General features: G+C 50.7%; 1 protein-coding gene and 1 non-coding gene across 4 annotated transcripts; both read left to right on the forward strand.

The window, feature by feature from the left end:
* Positions 1-2688: 2688 nt before the first annotated feature.
* Prrc2a (proline rich coiled-coil 2A) lies at positions 2689-18161 on the forward strand. 3 transcript variants are annotated; one of them, XM_046467864.2, is made up of 31 exons: positions 2689-2874; positions 5086-5260; positions 5769-5946; positions 6470-6569; positions 6651-6723; positions 7034-7177; positions 7336-7487; positions 7670-7749; positions 7897-8039; positions 8325-8415; positions 8542-8758; positions 9303-9765; positions 10181-10371; positions 10569-10869; positions 11248-11458; positions 11653-13521; positions 13827-14095; positions 14290-14420; positions 14655-14784; positions 14889-14974; positions 15167-15400; positions 15553-15693; positions 15812-15883; positions 15995-16162; positions 16368-16453; positions 16609-16819; positions 16896-16994; positions 17101-17313; positions 17417-17511; positions 17614-17704; positions 17821-18161. In XM_046467864.2, exons 2-31 carry the CDS (start codon positions 5149-5151, stop codon positions 17959-17961), a joined length of 6492 nt encoding a protein of 2163 aa, XP_046323820.1. In that variant the 5' UTR covers positions 2689-2874; positions 5086-5148; the 3' UTR covers positions 17962-18161. The 3 variants fall into 3 exon arrangements, with proteins under 3 accessions (XP_046323820.1, XP_046323819.1, XP_046323821.1); XM_046467863.2 differs by lacking the exon at positions 2689-2874 and adding an exon at positions 3078-3228; XM_046467865.2 differs by lacking the exon at positions 2689-2874 and adding an exon at positions 3078-3228 and having other exon boundaries at positions 16371-16453.
* LOC124109373 (small nucleolar RNA SNORA38) lies at positions 5443-5572 on the forward strand. Its single transcript, XR_006856913.1, has one exon. It is a non-coding gene; the product is annotated as a small nucleolar RNA SNORA38 (small nucleolar RNA).
* Positions 18162-18673: the final 512 nt, after the last annotated feature.

Consider the following 18673-nt stretch of genomic DNA (forward strand, 5'->3'; position numbering starts at 1 on the left):
TACTGTTTAGGTGATTAACTTTGAGCAAAAAGTTCAAGGAGGGTAAAGCGTGAGCCACAAGGGCTTCTGGGGGAAGAGCCAACTACAGAGGAAGAGGGCATCAGAAAGGCTCCAAAGTAAGACATCTCTTACAGCAGGTAGAGAAAGCAATAAAATCAGAGACTGTATGTGATCGACCCACTGAGGAATGGTAGGTCACACTAAAGAGTTTGGCTTTTATTCTGAGACAAATTGGAACATTACAGGACATTGATCAGATGAGTCCCTTGAGGCCTCCTGGGAGAAAAGACCCATTCTGGCTACTGTGTAGAGAGGAGTCTGTAGGAGCAGGAGAGACTCAAGGAGACCAACTGAGAGGCTGTTGCTATATCCCCACTGAGAGATGATGGTGGCTTAGATCAAGGTGGAAGCAGTGGAAGTGATGAGGTTGGATATCTTCTCAAGATAAAATTTCCTATTTGATTGCAAGTGAGAAGTGAGATTAAGAAAGGAGCAATGCTGGCCGTTGAGGTGTAAACCTGTAATCCCAGTGGCATGGTAGGCTAAGGCAGGAGGATCACAAGTTCAAAGCCAGTCTCAGTCTCCGAGAGGCATTAAGCAACTCAGTGAAACCCTGTCTGTAAATAAAATACGAAATTGGGCTGGGGATGTAGATCAGAGGTTGAGCACCCCTGAGAGGGAGGGAGGGAGGGAGGGAGGGAGGGAGGGAGGAAGGAAGGAAGGAAGGAAGGAAGGAAGGAAGGGTCAATGAGGATTCTGAGGTTTTGGACTTCACCGGATTTTTGAAATTGCCATCAGCTTCAGCTGATGGGGAAGGCTATGAATACAGCAAGTTTTGAGAAGCTGGAGATCAAATGTCTATCTTTGGATACACTTAATTTGAAATGGTCTATTAGATATCCGAGAGACATCAAACCTAAATACAAGTCTGGAGTTGGGGGGAGAGATCCATGATGAAACTATATGTTTGGAAGTCATCAATGCATAAATGCTATCTGAAACCAAGAGACTTGATGTCCTTGACAACCCATTTTGGTTAGTAGAGGGTCAGGGTGAAGCCTTCACTGGAGTGAGTTTAAGTGAGATTGGGGACTAGAGGTAGAGCTCAGTGGTAGAGCATGTGCTTAGTATTTGTAAGGCCCTGGGTTGGATGAAAGTTACCTTGGAAGTACAGAAATTAGAGAAAGTAATAATAGACACCTTTAAGAAAATATTGTACCGTTAAAGAAAAAAAAAGAAAAATAAAAATTTTTTGCTGTGGCAAAGGGGAGCAAAAAAATGGTGTGGTAGTTAACTATAGAGAGAGAGAGAGGATAAGACAATAATTTTTGAAAGTTTGGAAACTGAACCTTACAAATACAAATATGTATTTGTATTTGATGCCAGGTCCTCACACATGCTACACCCTTAAAGGCTAAAATTCTTCTTCTTCTTCTTTTTTTTTTTTTTTTTTTTTGGTACTGGGGATTGAACTCAGAGTGCTTTACCACTGGGCTACATCCCCTGTACTTTTTCTTTTTTAGTTTTAGACAGGATTTCTCTAAATTGCTAAGGGCCTTGCTAAATTGCTGAGACTGGCCTTGAACTTGCTATTCTCCTACCTCAGCCTCCCAAGTTGCTGAAATTACAGGCATGTGTCACCATACCTGCTGCAAAGGCTAATATTCTTAACTGACTCCTGACAAATTTTCTGCCTTCACTGTCCAAAAAATGGACAAATAGTCATTTTTATCATTGCCAGCTAGGTGCAGGTCCCCAAACACACGCTTTCACTGATCTGTTCACTGAACCTTATTTTGCACCCTCTCAAAACTTGGCTAAACTATAATTAGCTCTTCTTTTTCATTCTTTCGGTACAGGGGACTGAATCCAGTGGTGTTCTACCCTTGAGCTACATACTTAGTCCTTTTTATTTTGAGACAGTCTTGCTACATTACCCTGGCTGAACTTGGATTTGCGATCCTCCTGATTCAGCCTCCGGAGTTGCTAGGATTACAGGTGAGCACCACTGAGCCCGACTTCATATTTTTTAATGTTTTTTTCTAGAAGCACTTCTAAACTTCCCCAGGCAGACACATTTTATTTTTACTTCTATAATATTCTGTGCATATATTCAGAGTTTCAAAATATCGTTGTTGAATGATTTGTTGAACTAGCAGGTCTAAATGGAGCCGAGGATTCTACAGTCAAGAACTGAAGACAAAGGGAGAAAACAGTCCTGCAGTTTGTAAAATGAAACCCTCTGTTGAAACCCGATAATAAAAAGTATAAAAATCTATTCAAGAAAATTATAGGTTGTAAAATCAATTGTTAAGTCTTAGTCTTCAGTTGCTGATATTTTGAAGATTAGGTCATTCCTAGCTTATCTTTGTTCAATGATTTGCATATATTATGCAAATAAATAGAACTACTCAAAGAATGCCTACGCCGCGGGTGTCGATGACACGCTCCCCTGGAACCTGGGATTGGCCTGTCTACCCACCTCATTTGCATGACGTGATTTAATAAATGGAAGGCCCCGCCCCTCTGAGGCCTTCACCTCTCGCGAAAGGACGCGTGAGTTGGGACTCTCCCCGTAAGCCCCGCCCTCCGCTTGTAATCCCTCCGGTTCGTTCGCCGTCCTTTCTTTCTCCTCCGCTGAAAGGACCACAGGCCTTGCATCGTTTCCTTCCACTTTCAGCGTCCCTACGTCTCTCCGCTCCCATCTTTCTGCGGACGCACGACGCACGCCCCGCCTCTTTCTCCCACCATTCGTCGTGTAAATTCTGCGCCCCAACCGCCCGGCCGACCGGCGCCGCATTCCCGCCCCCTCTACACGACTCAACGGCCGACGCCGGGGGCCCGCCTCCTCAGCCAACCAGCGTCCTATCGTCTGTAAGTCCCTCCTCTTTATGCAAATAAGCTCTGCAAGCCCCGCACACTCTGCCCTTTTTTTTTTTTTTTAAATAAGGACTGCCCCAGAAGTAAAGGTTAGGTTAGAAAGTGCCCCGCCCTTTATGCAAAACAGGGGGCGTGTCCAACAGCGGTGGGAGGCGGGAGGTGGGGGGGCGCTCCCGGGGGCGGCGGTTGCCCGGATGGGCCGTTAGTCGGAGCCCAGCCGCGGAGTGAGCGAGGGAGACGGGAGGAGCCGAACCCGGCGCCATCCGCCGCCATCCGCCCCCGCCCCACCGCCATCCCGCCCCGGGGAGCCCCTAAGTCCCGGTCCCGGACCCCCACGCACCCGGCCAGGTGAGTCTGGGCGAGTCGAGCGCTGACGCCCTTTTCCGGCGCGGGAGCGGAGGCGGCGGCGGCGACGACAGCGGCGGCGGGCCGGGGGGAGGAGAAGCTGCCATTAGCCGCCGCCATTTTGTCCTCCTGCTGCCGGGCCTGCCTGCCCCTCCCCCTCCGGTACCTCTACCCCAGTACCGGCACCTCCAGCCCTTCTCTCAGGGCCTGCAGCCTGCCCCAACCCACTCACCGCCCTGGCTTCAGAGGCCGACCCCAGCTCTTGAGCCCGAAACACTGTACCCTCTACTGCTCTTCTGCTCCTTCACCCCCGTCTGTTAGCCCCCTCCCCGCCACCGCCGCCCTAGGTTGAGCCGCGCCCGACAGACCTCCTCTTGGAGGGTCTCTTTTCCATATTATGGGACCTCCCCCTCCCATTACCCGGTGCTCTGGTCCCCCTTAATTGGCCCCTTTGCGTCGAGTCACTCCCCCTCTAGAACCTTGCTTTTATCCAGCATCTGCCTTCTATATTCCTCAGTTTCTTCTCTGCTTTTTCATTTTTCGTAGACCTGTCCCCTTCTTTCTCCCCAACACCGTGTTTCTTTTTGGGTCGCTAGACACTATACCATTACTTTCTCCTCCGCATCCTTTCTCTGCCATTACTTCCATATATTATTTCCCACCTGTGTTTGTGTTAATATTTTTATTAGTTTTAGTCTGTTCTCTTTACATTTTTTTTCTTATTATTGATTTTCGCAGATTGGCTTCCTCCAGTACTACAGAGCAATAACCATTCTCTCATCTCTAGCCTGTCATAAAGTTCTCTCTCTCCCCGATTTTGGCTTTCATCCTGGGCCTATCTACTTTCTCCTCACCATCTCCCATCTTTTTCCTTTACACTGTTCCCACCCACTCTAGATGGAGTTTGGCCTACTTGGGGAGCAGGGGCTATTAAGGAAAGAAATGACTGCTGATGGACATTTTTGAGGATAGGAAAATGAAGTTGATTCTTGGCTTGGCGTTCTGGTTACTGTCCCATGTTACAGGGTGTTCTCAAAGTAGCTTCTTAGTGCTTTGGATTTTTCTCAGTTCTTTCACAGTGCTTTGGTTTACTCAGGTCTACACAGGGTAAGCCAAAGCCCACTAGTACTTTTTTGTGAAGGTAGAATTGTTCCCAGGAGCCAAGATGGGCTCAATTTTAGGAAAAGGTAGTGTTTCAAATAATTGGAGTTCTATAACATGAGAGATGTAGAGTCCAGGTTGTTCCATGAGAATCCTCTGGCACCAGCTCCCATTCTGGTGGAGCAAGCTCATAAAATCCTTAAACTCCCAGCATACCTTCCTACAAACGTTCCCAGATGGGACTTGAGATTGCTGGGAGTAGAACCTGGGGCACAGGGCCCTGGGGCATGATTTGGGAGCTGGTGTCTATCTAATAAATTGGTGGTCTAAAGTTTTCTTTCTTTCATGGTGGAGTTGTATGCCTCTTTCTGGTTTTCTTTGCCACTTGATTGTAGGTCTCTGAAATGATTTTGGTGGAGAAAAGGAATTATTACTTTTGGGAATAATAAAGAGGCTGCTGCCCTTTCTAGATTGGCACAAAGGGCAGAGCATTAATACTGGGAAGATAACTAGATTTTTATTTGAATTTTTTTTCTTGGCAGAAGGTATCAGGAGAAAGAGAAAACATGGCATTAGCACTATGTGGGAAATAAGTATATTGTGGTTGCTTAAAAAGAATGTGGAATTTACATAGACTGGAGGAAAAGTCACTAAAGGGCCACATACCCGGGTCCCTAGTGAGAATGAAAGAGAGCATCTACATTTCTGTTACAGTCTATGAAAAGGGTAGAGTCTGAGACACTGGTATCTGGCCCACAGGCTCCGGCACGTTTTGGGGGAGGTGCCTGAAGAACCCAACGTACTCAATGAGCTTCCAGCGCAATGTCCGATCGCTCGGGGCCGACTGCCAAGGGGAAGGATGGAAAGAAGTATTCCTCGCTCAACCTGTTTGATACTTATAAGGGCAAGTCCTTAGAGATCCAGAAACCCACTGGTGAGGGTCCTACAAAGATGCTACTAATGGATGGAGGCTAGGCATGATTGGGGTATACATTTTAGAGCTCTTTGAAGGGGAATGGGTATAGTAGAGTAAAAGACCAGAGGAACACACTGGAAATCTCCCAGTTTTACCTTGAGTCCTGTAGAGGGTGTTGAGTTCTGGGTTAACACCAGTTACCCTCCTACAAAGGCGTGTCTTTGGTTCCCTGTCTTTGGACACGTAAGAACTGGAGGAAAAGAATTGTGGATTTGGGGAAGTCTGGGGCCAGCTTGCTCCTCGCGGGCTCAGATCAGTCATCCCACATAGAGACAATAAATGTAATATATCTCAACGTTTCCAAGAGGCATTTTGGAGATTTTTATCAAGGGAAGGGATAGCTTCTGAGAGAAACTTGGAGTACGTAGGAAACAGGCTGTTCAGGAAGTCTGAATAGAATCAGGTTGGGATGCTGTCAGATCTCCCATGTGAGATGTTTTTCACCCTCTCTCCACCTTTTCTTCAGTTGCCCCTCGCCATGGCCTGCAGAGTCTCGGGAAAGTTGCCATTGCCCGGCGTATGCCACCCCCAGCCAACCTTCCAAGCCTGAAAGCCGAGAACAAAGGCAATGACCCCAATGTCTCACTAGTGCCGAAAGACGGAACAGGATGGGCAAGCAAACAGGAGCAGTCCGACCCCAAGAGGTAGACAGAGGTTTGGGGGACCAAAGAGTGATGAGTATCTTAACTTTGAACTTAAAAGTGGATTGCGGTTTGGTTTGGTATAGTCCAGTCCCATGATAACCAGAAAAAAAAAAATGAAGGAGTCACCTTTTGAACCTATTCTGGGTTTCTGATTAGATACTAAGAAATGACACCGCGCGTGGTGGTGCAGGCCTGTAATCCCAGTGATGAGTTCAAAGCCAGCTTCAGCAACTTAGTAAGACCCTATCTCTAAATAGAATATAAAAAGGGGCTGGAGATGTGGTTAAGTGCTCTTGAGTTCAATCCCTTGTACCAAAAAAAAATAAAAAATGGTACTGTAAGCTCTTTGTTAGAGAAAAGAAACAGCTAACAGCCTATACAGGGTGGCAAAATTAATGGTAGTTTGTCCTAATATTTCTAAGTAATGGTATTGGACCTAGAGTCTATCCTTACTTTCTACTAATTGGAGAAGTTGGAGAGGCATCTTGGGGTTTTGGGTAACCTTTTTCTATTATCCCTTCAGTTCCGATGCCTCAACCGCTCAGCCGCCGGAATCGCAGCCACTGCCGGCTTCACAGACGCCTGCCTCCAACCAGCCGAAACGACCCCCAACAGTCCCCGAGGTATCTGGAGAACTAGAGGTGTTGGGAGGGAAATGGTTTCTATCTCCCCCAACCCATGTCATCATTTATCTTTTTTCTTAGAACACTCCTTCAGTTCCAAGCGGGGTAAAGTCCTGGGCACAAGCCAGTGTCACCCATGGAGCACATGGAGATGGTGAGTACAGAACTGTCAGGGAACTGTGTCTGAGCATCACAGGAGGCAGGCGCCCTTGACTGTGCCTTAAGTGTCCTTGGTCCTCTCGCTGAGTCTCAGTCCCTTGTATTCAGTTTCATGGGGCACATGAGGAAGTTTTAAATCTATCTTCTATGTGGGGGTAGTAGGGTTCTAGGACCTTCTTGGGGAATGATCAGCTATTTCAAAGAAGTGAGTTTGAAGGCAGGAACCTCTTAGAACCCTTTACTTTTATGGTGCATGCATCTTTAACAAATGTATCTGTCTTTTATCTGCGCCTTCACCCCAACAGGTGGAAGGGCATCAAGCCTACTGTCGCGATTCTCTCGAGAGGAATTTCCGACCCTGCAGGCGGCTGGCGACCAGGACAAGGCTGCCAAGGAAAGGGAGTCTGCCGAACAGTCGTCTGGGCCAGGACCAAGCCTCCGCCCCCAAAGTGAGTGACTGCATAGTGGGAGTAAGTGGTTCCCTTCAGCCACAACATTGTTTATACTATCTCTGAGCTAAGTGACGGCTTATTCACCTTCCTCCCCATCATTTTCACTTTCCTTGGAATATAAACATGTCTTTTCTCCACCTTTGTCCAAAATGTAGATTCTACAACTTGGAGGGATGGAGGTGGGCGTGGCCCTGATGAGCTGGAGGGCCCGGACTCCAAACTTCATCATGGTCATGATCCCCGAGGGGGGCTACAGCCTTCAGGCCCACCCCAGTTCCCTCCCTACCGCGGAATGATGCCGCCCTTTGTGAGTCTGGATTTTTTGTTTTGGTTGCACTGAAAGCTAGTGTGTTGGGAATAAGGACTTGACCTTTGGAGGATGCAGTTACAAAGCAGGCAGCCAGACAGAGGGTGGGTGGACAATAGCAGGTTTAAAGGACTGGCAGTCTATTTGTCCCTCTTGTCAGCTACTGTTGGGTCCTTTTGCAGATGTATCCCCCATACCTTCCGTTCCCTCCACCCTATGGACCCCAGGGGCCTTATCGATACCCTACTCCTGATGGGCCCAGGTAAGGAATCCCGGTCTGAGTTTGTGGTTGGGGGAAGGGGAAACCTCTGGGAAAAAGATATGGTTTTTTAGCTAGGAGATATGGTCTTGTGTGTGGTTTTATAACACATCATCTTTTATCTTGTCCCATTTTTCTTTCAACACACAGCCGTTTCCCCCGTGTGGCGGGCCCCCGGGGCTCAGGGCCACCAATGCGCCTTGTAGAGCCTGTGGGTCGGCCTTCTATTCTTAAAGAGGATAATCTCAAAGAATTTGACCAGTTGGACCAGGAAAATGATGATGGTTGGGCAGGTGAGTGAATATGAACAGTTAACTATTGGATCCTAAAAGGGGTATCATGGGAGAACAGACATTGAACAGTAGAGAAAATATATGGAGAAAAACCAGGTCTTGGCAAAGTACAGAGAGCAGTGACAGTGACAAGACTCATAGTTGATGAACATAAACCTCAGAGGGAGGGGCCAGTATTGATAATATGTCTCATCATGTATTTCAGACCACTTCCTGTGTCCTAGGAACACATCTGAGATTGAAGAGCAGGACACTTGGATTACTACTCTTTATTTTTCTCTTCAGGGGCCCATGAGGAGGTTGACTACACTGAAAAGCTCAAGTTCAGTGATGAGGAAGATGGGCGAGACTCTGATGAGGAGGGAGCTGAGGGCCAGTGAGTTAGGACTATCAGGGGAAAGGAGGGAGCTCAATTTTTTTTTTTCTTTTTCTACAACTCATGGTAATACAGTCTCAGAGGAGTTGATTTGCAGCTGAATTTAATTTCATGTTCTGCTCACAGCAAAGATTCCCAATCAGCTGCTGGTGAGGAACGGCCTCCTGAAGCAGATGGCAAAAAGGGCACCTCCTTTGGCAGCGAACCGCCCCCTCTCAAGACCGCCTGGGCAGAGACCTCTCGGCCTCCAGAGACAGAGCCAGGGCCTCCTGCCCCAAAGCCTCCCCCACCCCCACCTCACCGGGGCCCCACCGGGAACTGGGGCCCCCCTGGGGACTACCCAGTGAGTGTCTACAATGAGGGTTGAGAAGGGTTAAATTGTGGGAGGTATCAGCTGAGTAATTGAAGCAGTGATAATGGAGGAAACGGAAGGGAAGTCTGAAAAAGGACTCTGTGAAGTTGAGGGTAATGGAGAATCTCTGGAAAGCTTGAGAACATCCTGGGGAGTCTGGGAGAAAAATTGGGCTGCTAGTAAGGAAAAACAAGACCCCTGAGTGCTTAGGTCTCCAAAGAAGAAAAGGAATGAAAAAAAAAAAAAAGGTGATAAGATTTGTTTCCACCCACAAAGGCCATTGACCCCCGAGGCCTGACACTGGCATCCTTTAATTGATTGTTTTGCTAAAGAGATGATAGAAAGGGCTGGGGATGTGGCTCAAGTGGTAGTGTGCTCACCTAGTATGCATGAGGTGCTGGGTTCGATTCTCGGCACCACATAAAAATAGATATTGTGTCCATCTAAAACTAAAAAATAAATATTAAAAAAAAAGAGAGATGATAGAAAGCCTAATGACTGACACCCCTGGCCTGCTGGGTCTGCCCATTGACAGGATCGTGGGGGTCCTCCCTGCAAACCCCCAGCACCTGAAGATGAGGATGAGGCATGGCGGCAGCGGCGAAAGCAGTCTTCATCTGAAATCTCCCTGGCAGTGGAGCGGGCCCGCCGTAGGCGAGAAGAGGAAGAGCGGCGCATGCAGGAAGAGCGCCGGGCAGCCTGTGCTGAGAAGCTCAAGCGACTGGATGAAAAGTTTGGGGCACCTGACAAACGGCTCAAAGCAGAGCCTGCTGCCCCACCTGCCCCAGCTCCACCACCTGCAGGACCCAAAGAACTCCCTGCAAGTCCAGCTCCACCGCCGGCACCAGCCACAACACCAGAGAAAGAACCTGAAGAGCCAGCACAGGCCCCTCCTGCTCAGTCCACCCCCAGTCCAGGTGTGGTTCCAGTTCCCACTCTAGTGAGTGGTGGTGGCACTACCAGTAGCACCAGCAGTGGCAGCTTTGAAGCCAGCCCAGGTATGGAAAAGAGGATAGGTACTGCTAAGATCTTAAGGGTGCAGGGTAGTAGGGATGGAAGTGAAGTAGAAGTTATTTGTTTTGGTTTGTTTGTCTATGAGTGGTGGGGGGAAGTCCCATCATTTGCTCATCTATGAAAGGGAAAGCTCTAAAACTGCTTCTATAAGCCTAGAGTGGAGCAAGATTGAAGAAAGTTGTTTGGGTGATTTCATAGGCCATTAATAGCAGCAGTAGTGGCTCTTGAGGCCATAGTTTGTTTTTATGGGTTTTACATGGGATGGGCTTCAATACAGTGGGATTCGGTTGAATACCTCAGTCTCTGGAGAGAGCAAGCTACATGAGTTGGCTGGAATTTCTGATCTTTTCTTGGACTGTCCTATTGCACTAGGTTACTCTGTTCTTTTCTCCAATGCAGTGGAACCACAACTGCCTTCAAAAGAGGGTCCTGAACCACCAGAAGAGATTCCTCCACCTACCACACCCCCAGCCCCAAAGGTGGAACCCAAGGGTGATGGGGTGGGTCCTGCCCGACAGCCCCCCAGCCAGGGCTTGGGCTACCCCAAGTATCAGAAGTCATTGCCTCCTCGTTTCCAGCGGCAACAGCAGGTGAGATCAAGTTGTTTTTGCTAATTTTATCCATAAGTTGTCTTCTGGGTTCTTTGCCTTTGTTTGGGTCTCCTGTGTGACAGTTTCCATCTACTCCAGGTTTTTGTCAAACTTGTGCATTAACTTTTTTCTCTGTTGCTCCCTTCGTGTGGGGGCTTTATAACCTCTTCCATCCCATCTTTTTTGTTCTTGCTCAGGAGCAGCTCCTGAAGCAGCAGCAACAGCAGCAGCAATGGCAGCAGCATCAACAGGGGTCTGCCCCTCCTGCCCCAGTGCCCCCATCACCACCACAGCCTGTGACCCTGGGGGCTGTGCCAGCTCCGCAGGCTCCACCACCACCCCCCAAGGCCCTGTACCCAGGTGCTCTGGGCCGGCCCCCACCCATGCCCCCAATGAACTTTGATCCTCGCTGGATGATGATTCCTCCTTATGTGGACCCTCGGCTCCTTCAGGGCCGGCCCCCACTGGACTTCTACCCTCCTGGTGTGCATCCTTCTGGTAAGGGGCCTTTGGAGAGGTGGTAAAACCCCTCAGTCCTAGGAAGTGTGGATATCAATGTCTCAATTTGTTGTGACTGGAATTACAAGTAGGGGTGAGGGGAGTGCTTAATGGCAGAGATAGTTCTGTGTGAGAGTGGACTTAGGGAAGAAACAAACGTTGGGCCTTATTTGGCAAGGCTTTATTAGGGGGTTTGGTTCTTTCATATGACAACTGAGTGATTGTTCCTATTTCACAAGAATAGGCAAGGCACAGATTTGCTGGTATGAAAGATGAAAGGTGCTGACTTAACAGAGAAGACTAGATTGGGGAGGTGGTTTTGAAGCGCTGGAAGTCCAGATGACACGAAATGATTTTGTTCGTTTTTTGTTTCCTCAGGCCTAGTTCCCCGAGAGCGCTCAGATAGCGGGGGTTCTAGCTCAGAGCCGTTTGAACGTCATGCAGCCCCCCTCTTACGGGAACGGGGCACCCCACCAGTGGATCCAAAGTTGGCCTGGGTAGGAGATGTCTTCACCACCACACCCACTGACCCTCGCCCGCTTACTTCACCTCTGCGCCAGGCTGCAGATGAGGAAGACAAGGGGTTGAGGTGAGTCTTGTTAATGAGGAATGAGTTAGTTCCTAGTTAAAGGGCCTGGGTCTAGGGAAAAGGTACTGTGGATTATTGGTGAGATGATGAACATAAAGGGAATATTTAGCTCATATTAAGGTGTTCTCTTTCCCCACCCAATTCTTGTTTTCCTCATCCTGAGATACTTCATTCTTTTTCTGTCTCCCTTTTAGGAGCGAGACTCCTCCAATACCTCCTCCACCACCTTATCTGGCCAGTTATCCAGGCTTTCCTGAGAATGGAGCCCCTGGGCCCCCAATTTCTCGTTTCCCTCTGGAGGAGCCAACTCCCCCAGGGCCCCACCCACTCCCCTGGCCCCCAGGCAATGATGAAGCTGCCAAAATACAAGCTCCACCACCCAAGAAGGAACCCCCCAAGGAGGAGACTCCACAGCTGACAGGGCCGGAAGGTCGAAAGCCTGCCCGTGGAGTTGGAGGGGGAGGCCAAGGCCCCCCACCACCACGCAGAGAGAGTCGTACCGAGACCCGCTGGGGCCCTCGCCCAGGTAGCAGTCGTCGAGGAATCCCTCCAGAGGATCCAGGGGCCCCTCCCCGCCGGGCTGGGCCTATAAAGAAACCACCACCACCTGCAAAAGTGGAAGAGCTGCCTCCTAAATCCCTAGAACAGGGGGATGACTCCTCCAAACCCCCAAAGCCAGACCCAGTCAAGACAGCTAAGGGGAAAATGGTCCCCAAGGAGACCCCACCCAGTGGGAATCTTTCCCCTGCACCAAGGCTTCGGAGGGATTATTCATATGAGAGAGTGGGTCCTACCTCTTGCCGGGGTCGGGGCCGAGGCGAGTATTTTGCCAGAGGGAGGGGTTTTCGGGGGACCTATGGGGGACGGGGACGGGGAGCCCGAAGCCGAGAGTTCCGCAGTTACCGCGAGTTTCGTGGAGATGATGGGCGTGGAGCTGGGACTGGAGGACCAAACCACCCTGCTGCTCCCCGAGGCCGCACTGCTAGTGAGACACGAAGTGAGGGTTCAGAATATGAAGAAATTCCTAAGCGGCGCCGGCAGCGTGGCTCAGAAACAGGCAGTGAGACCCATGAGAGTGATCTGGCTCCCTCAGACAAAGAGGCTCCCCCACCTAAGGAGGGAGTACTCACCCAGGTCCCTCTCGCTCACCCACCACCAGGAGCTCCCCCTTCACCTGCCCCTGCCCGTTTTTCCACTGCCCGAGGTGGACGTGTTTTCACTCCAAGAGGGGTGCCCTCACGGCGTGGCCGAGGGGGAGGGCGGCCCCCTCCTCCTGTTTGCCCAGGCTGGAGCCCTCCATCCAAGTCCTTGGTTCCAAAGAAACCTCCAACAGGTCCTTTACCTCCGAGTAAGGAGCCTTTGAAAGAGAAGCTGATTCCAGGACCTCTGTCTCCCATGGCCCGGGGAGGCAACAGTGGAGTAGGCAACATGGGTATAGGTGTGGAAGATGGGGAACGACCCCGAAGGAGGAGGCATGGAAGGGCTCAGCAGCAGGACAAACCACCTCGGTTCCGGAGGCTGAAACAGGAACGAGAGAATGCTGCCAGAGGGGTTGAGGGCAAGCCCTCTTCCCTAGCCCTTCCAGCCTCCACTCCTGGACCTGAGGAAGCCTTGGCAACAGTCACAGTGCCCCCTCCACCTCGTCGGGCAGCGGCCAAGTCTCCTGATCTGTCAAACCAGAACTCGGACCAAGCCAATGAGGAATGGGAGACTGCATCAGAGAGCAGTGACTTTGCTAGTGAGCGTCGTGGTGACAAGGAGGCTCCCCCACCAGCAATTCTGACCCCCAAAGCTGTGGGAACTCCTGGGGGTGGTACTGGTGGGGCTGGACCAGGCATTTCAACCATGTCCCGTGGAGATCTGAGCCAGAGGGCCAAGGATTTGAGCAAGCGGAGCTTCTCAAGTCAGAGGCCAGGAATGGATCGGCAGAACCGCCGCCCAGGCCCCGGGGGCAAGACTGGCAGTGGAAGTGGAAGCAGTGGAGGTGGTGGTGGAGGTCCAGGGGGAAGGACTGGCCCAGGACGAGGGGACAAGAGGAGCTGGCCCTCTCCCAAAAACCGAAGGTGTGTACAGGTTGGAGTTTATTCTTAAGGTGGAAAAAAGGGAGAAAGCCCCGGGGGAAGGTGAGGATAGGTACAGGCACATGGACTCAAATTAGAAAAGCATTAGGGTTCCATGGTCAACTAAGGTGCCTGATTACTAGTACTCCACATCTTGTTTCTTGCTTTTAACTACACAGATCCAAACATGAAAAATCCTTAGAGGGGCATAACAAAAGGACAGGTTTTAATGGGAAAAAGTTGAAAGATAGAAGTGTATAGAAAAACAGTTTAGTGAACCTTGGGAACTAATGCTCTTTTCTCTTCAGCCGTCCTCCAGAGGAGCGTCCTCCAGGACTCCCCCTGCCTCCCCCACCCCCTAGCAGTTCGGCTGTCTTCCGCCTGGACCAAGTTATCCACAGCAACCCTGCTGGCATCCAACAGGCTCTGGCCCAGCTTAGCAGCCGCCAAGGAAACATAACAGCACCAGGGGGGCACCCAAGGCCTAAACCTGGGCCTCCCCAAGCCCTTCAGGGCTCCTCCCCTCGGCCCCCAACCCGATATGACCCCCAGAGGGCCACCAACAGTGTCAGTTCTGGTAAGCTGGAGAGGGTACTGGGTGGGAATGTTTCTATCCCCAGAGAAGGTCAGGTGCTGAAGTGGGAAGAGCGGCCTGGGGGCCCTGCTGCTGGGTGTCTTCATTGAGCAAGGGTGGAAGGATTGGGGGGAACAGTAGGGAGCTAGGGTCAGTGATAGTGAGGCAGATGCTGACAGTTTTCCCCTTTTCCCCAGACCCCCACTTCGAGGAGCCAGGGCCGATGGTGAGGGGGGTGGGCGGGACTCCCCGGGACTCTGCCGGGGTTAATCCCTTCCCCCCCAAACGGCGGGAGCGACCTCCCCGAAAACTGGAGCTGCTGCAGGAGGTGAGGGATGGGGCTGGAGATTGGGCTTTGCTGCACTTTCACTTTGAAGGTTCTTGGTTATATTTCTCCACTCTTTGCTATTCCCATATTCTTACTCAAAATTCTCACTAGTAGTTACTGTTTGTTTCCCGTGTGTCTTCATTGTTGCCCCAATGCCTCACTCTGTCCTGGCTTCCTATATTCCCCAGTTCCTACCCAATTCGTGTTTTGCTTCTGGCCTCTCTCCACCTTTAGGAATCTCTGCCAGCTTCTCATACCTCTGGAATCCTGCCCTCAAAGCCTGAGGTCCCAGGCCCTCAGGGAGAATCCAGAGATGCAGGCACAGAGGCCCTGACCCCCCACATCTGGGATCGTTTACATACTGGTGAGTGAAGCTGAATGAAGGAAGGAGCTGGTAAAGTAGTGAGAGTGAGGTGGCTTTGGAACTGTCTTCTCACTGCCTGCATCCTGGTTGGTGCTCTCCTCCAGCCACCAGCCGAAAGAGTTACCGGCCCGGCTCCATGGAGCCCTGGATGGAGCCCCTGAGTCCATTTGAGGATGTGGCTGGCACAGAGGTGTGTGAGGATGGGAGGGAGTTGTTGAGTTGGGATCTTGTCTGAATATTGGCCATATTTCCCCCACCTGTTCTGGGTCAAGTCTGGGGCTGTTCTCACATGGTTATCTCCTTAAATTTGTATGTGTGCATCAGTCAGGTATCAGGATGCTCTTTACCTTGATTTAACTAGCTCCTTCTCCGCTCCTCTCAGATGAGTCAGTCTGACAGTGGGGTGGACCTGAGTGGGGATTCTCAGGTGTCATCAGGTCCCTGCAGCCAGCGAAGTTCCCCTGATGGAGGACTCAAGGGGGCAGCAGAGGGACCCCCCAAGCGGCCTGGAGGCCCCTCACCCCTGAATGCTGTTCCTGGTGAGGGTCCACCTGGCTCTGAACCCTCTGAACCTCCTAGGAGACGGCCACCTGCCCCCCATGATGGGGACAGAAAGGTAAAAGACCAAAGGAAAGGATAAGAATGTTTCAAGTAATCTTTGGCTTTCCCTTTATCTGTTCCGTCCCTCTTTCTGGGTGTTCTGGGAATTCCCTGATTTGGGTTCCCTTTCCTCCCTATACCTTCACTTTACTATGTTCTGCAACTCAGGAGCTGCCCAGGGAGCAGCCTCTGCCCCCTGGCCCCATAGGCACAGAACGAACACAGCGTACGGACCGAGGCCCAGAGGCTGGCCCCCTCCGGCCATCCCATCGACCTGGCCAAGCAGTCCAGTTTGGAACTAGTGACAAGGTGTGTGTGATCTAGACCCTGGGAATCTTCCTATGTTGGAAGGAGAGAGGAGGGGCTAGAGACAGGACATGGAAAACATGTCTGAATCACAGGATGTTCTCCTGCCTTATTATCACAGGACTCGGACCTGCGCCTAGTGGTAGGAGATAGTTTAAAAGCAGAGAAGGAGCTAACAGCATCAGTTGCCGAGGTAGGTGGAGAATTCAGTAGGAAGACCCAACATTTCTGGTGAAAATTTCTGAGAGTGACCTGGGTGTCCAGGACATCAGGCATTCTTCTTGACAAGTTTTCTCCTGCCCAGGCCATTCCGATATCCAGAGACTGGGAGCTACTCCCCAGTGCTTCTGCCTCAGCTGAGCCACAATCCAAGAGCCTGGGTTCTGGGCACTGTGGCCCAGAGCCTAGTTCCTCAGGCCAGCGCCTATATCCTGAGGTCTTCTATGGCAGCCCTGGGCCTCCCAGTTCCCAGGTAAGCCCCAATTTTCATCCTGTGTGCCCTTGAAAGAATCTTCTCTGCCTGTTGTTTCTTCTAATCAGACCTAATTTGTGTAATTGTAAAACACTATTTCCTTGTTATTCTATTTCTCTCCTTTTTAAGCTGCTGCAGTTGGGGGATGGGTTAGCTTTCTTGACCAGATATAAATGGAGCAATTTCAAACCTGCCTTTTCTCTAGCAGGTCTCTGGGGGAGCCATGGACTCTCAGTTACATCCCAATAATGGAGGCTTCCGCCCTGGGACACCCTCACTTCACCCTTACAGGTAAGACCTGTGGACCTCAGAATAAAGTTGAGATAGATTTCAGGGAAGAGAAGATGTAGTTTTGGGTTCTAGAGGTTTTCTGGATTTAGGCATTGCTGAGATTAAGAGTAAATAACTGGCTTCTTAACACCATTCCTTCCCTGATGTCTTTTCAGGTCACAGCCCCTATACCTACCCCCAGGCCCAGCTCCTCCCTCGGCCCTGCTCTCTGGGGTAGCACTCAAGGGCCAGTTTCTGGATTTCTCAGCACTGCAAGCAACAGAACTGGGGAAGTTGCCAGCTGGAGGAGTTCTCTACCCTCCACCTTCCTTTCTTTACTCTTCAGCTTTCTGCCCCAGCCCTTTGCCTGACCCACCTTTGCTTCAGGTAAGAGGTGGGCAGGTGCTAGGGGTGGGGGGGAATGTTTAGGGGAGTTGACATACTTCTCCCCGTTCCCTAACAGGTACGCCAGGACCTGCCATCCCCTTCGGATTTTTATTCTGCTCCTCTGCAGCCTGGTGGCCAAAGTGGCTTCCTTCCTTCAGGGGCCCCTGCACAGCAGGTACCTTTTATCTTCCCACTCCCCCTTTATTCTCTATCTAGTCACTAGCTTTATTTTCCAAAATGACTTCCTGACTCAACGTACACACTTGGCTTTTTTGTTACAGATGCTTCTACCCATGGTAGATTCACAGCTGCCTGTGGTGAATTTTGGCTCCCTGCCGCCAGCACCACCTCCTGCCCCACCCCCACTTTCCCTGTTACCTGTGGGCCCCGCTCTGCAGCCTCCCAGCCTGGCTGTGCGGCCCCCACCTGCTCCTGCTACTCGGGTGCTGCCTTCACCTGCCAGGCCCTTCCCCCCTAGCTTGGGGCGAGCAGAGGTAAAGTACAGCAAGTGAGGCACTCAAGTTTAGGGACAGGGATTCTCTCTGTCTTAAGATGAATGGGTTGATGGGCGGAGGCTCAGGAATTCTTTACCTTCAGCTTCATCCAGTGGAACTAAAGCCCTTCCAGGATTATCGGAAATTAAGCAGCAGCCTTGGGGGACCTGGCTCATCTCGTACTCCCCCATCTGGAAGGTAATCACAAATTGGAATGCAGATTCCCTATCTCCAAGGATTTGTCTTTCTTTGGAGTCAGGGAAAGTCCTAAACTTACCTTAAACACGCTTCCTCCCTCAGGTCCTTCCCTGGTCTCAATTCCCGTCTCAAGGCCCCACCTTCCACCTACAGCGGAGTGTTCCGCACCCAGCGCATCGACCTCTACCAGCAGGTGAAGAAACTCTTGTGGCCTCCGGTCTAAATTCAAGAGTTGCCACCTGAGTTCCTGACCTAATAATTCCTGACCTAATAATTTGATGTACTCTTCCATAACCACCTGTCCCTTAGGCCTCCCCACCGGATGCCCTGCGCTGGATGCCGAAGCCTTGGGAGCGGACAGGGCCACCTTCTCGAGAAGGGTCTTCCAGAAGGGCAGAAGAGCCTGGGTCCCGAGGGGACAAGGAGCCTGAATTGCCCCCACCCCGCTGAGGGAGTTCCTCTTGCCCCCACCCCACCCCCCGGGGCTTGTATATAGATTATAAATATATAAGGGGGAAAGGGGTGGGTGGGGAGGGGTTGTGGGGCTGGAGCCTCGCTTCCCCTCCTCCCCCTTCCCCTGGTCCCCTATCCCTGGGGCCGTTTGTTAAAAAATAATAATAAAATGATTAAAAAAATATATTTCCAAGTGACTCGGGGGATGGGTATGTTTGATTATAATACTTTTAACAGCATGGTGTAGCTTCATTAAGAATATGTCTGGGCTTAGTGCGGTGGCACAAGCCTGTAATCCCAGCTGCTTGGGAGGCAGAGACAGGAATATAAAGTCAGCCTTAACAACGGTGAGGCTAAGCAACTCAGACCCCCGTCTCTAAAATAACGAAAATGGGCTTGGGATGTGGCTCAGTTGTGGTGCCCCCAAGTTCAATCATTGGTACCCAAAAAAGACCATGTCTGAGAGGGACTAGGGATAAGCTCAGTTGGTAGAGGCCTGGGTTCAATCCCAGCACATACACACAAAACAATCTTTGAGTTTTTTGCTTTTGTGGTTTTGGCATGGGGCTCTACAGAAGCTGCAGAGCTAATGACCTGCCCTTAATGTGTTTAATGATTTCTATTGGTCTAGCATGAAGCTAGTTAAAAGGGAAAGGGACATCAACTACATCTCAAAAGGAATGGCAAAGAATGCAGATGTCTTCCATAT

This window comes from Marmota monax, unplaced genomic scaffold, assembly GCF_021218885.2.
Source record: "Marmota monax isolate L192 unplaced genomic scaffold, Marmota_monax_Labrador192_F-V1.1 WCK01_AAM20220418_F8-fsc00404, whole genome shotgun sequence".
In the NCBI taxonomy this organism is placed as follows: Eukaryota; Metazoa; Chordata; class Mammalia; order Rodentia; family Sciuridae; genus Marmota; species Marmota monax.

Excerpts from the sequence above, each read along its gene's own strand:
- Prrc2a (XM_046467864.2), top strand. The coding sequence starts at position 5,149 with ATGTCCGATCGCTCGGGGCCGACTGCCAAGGGGAAGGATGGAAAGAAG. Across the intron at positions 14,785-14,888 it reads CTGGGATCGTTTACATACTG|CCACCAGCCGAAAGAGTTAC; the intron begins GTGAGTGAAGCT and ends GCTCTCCTCCAG. Across the intron at positions 17,705-17,820 it reads GCATCGACCTCTACCAGCAG|GCCTCCCCACCGGATGCCCT; the intron begins GTGAAGAAACTC and ends CCTGTCCCTTAG.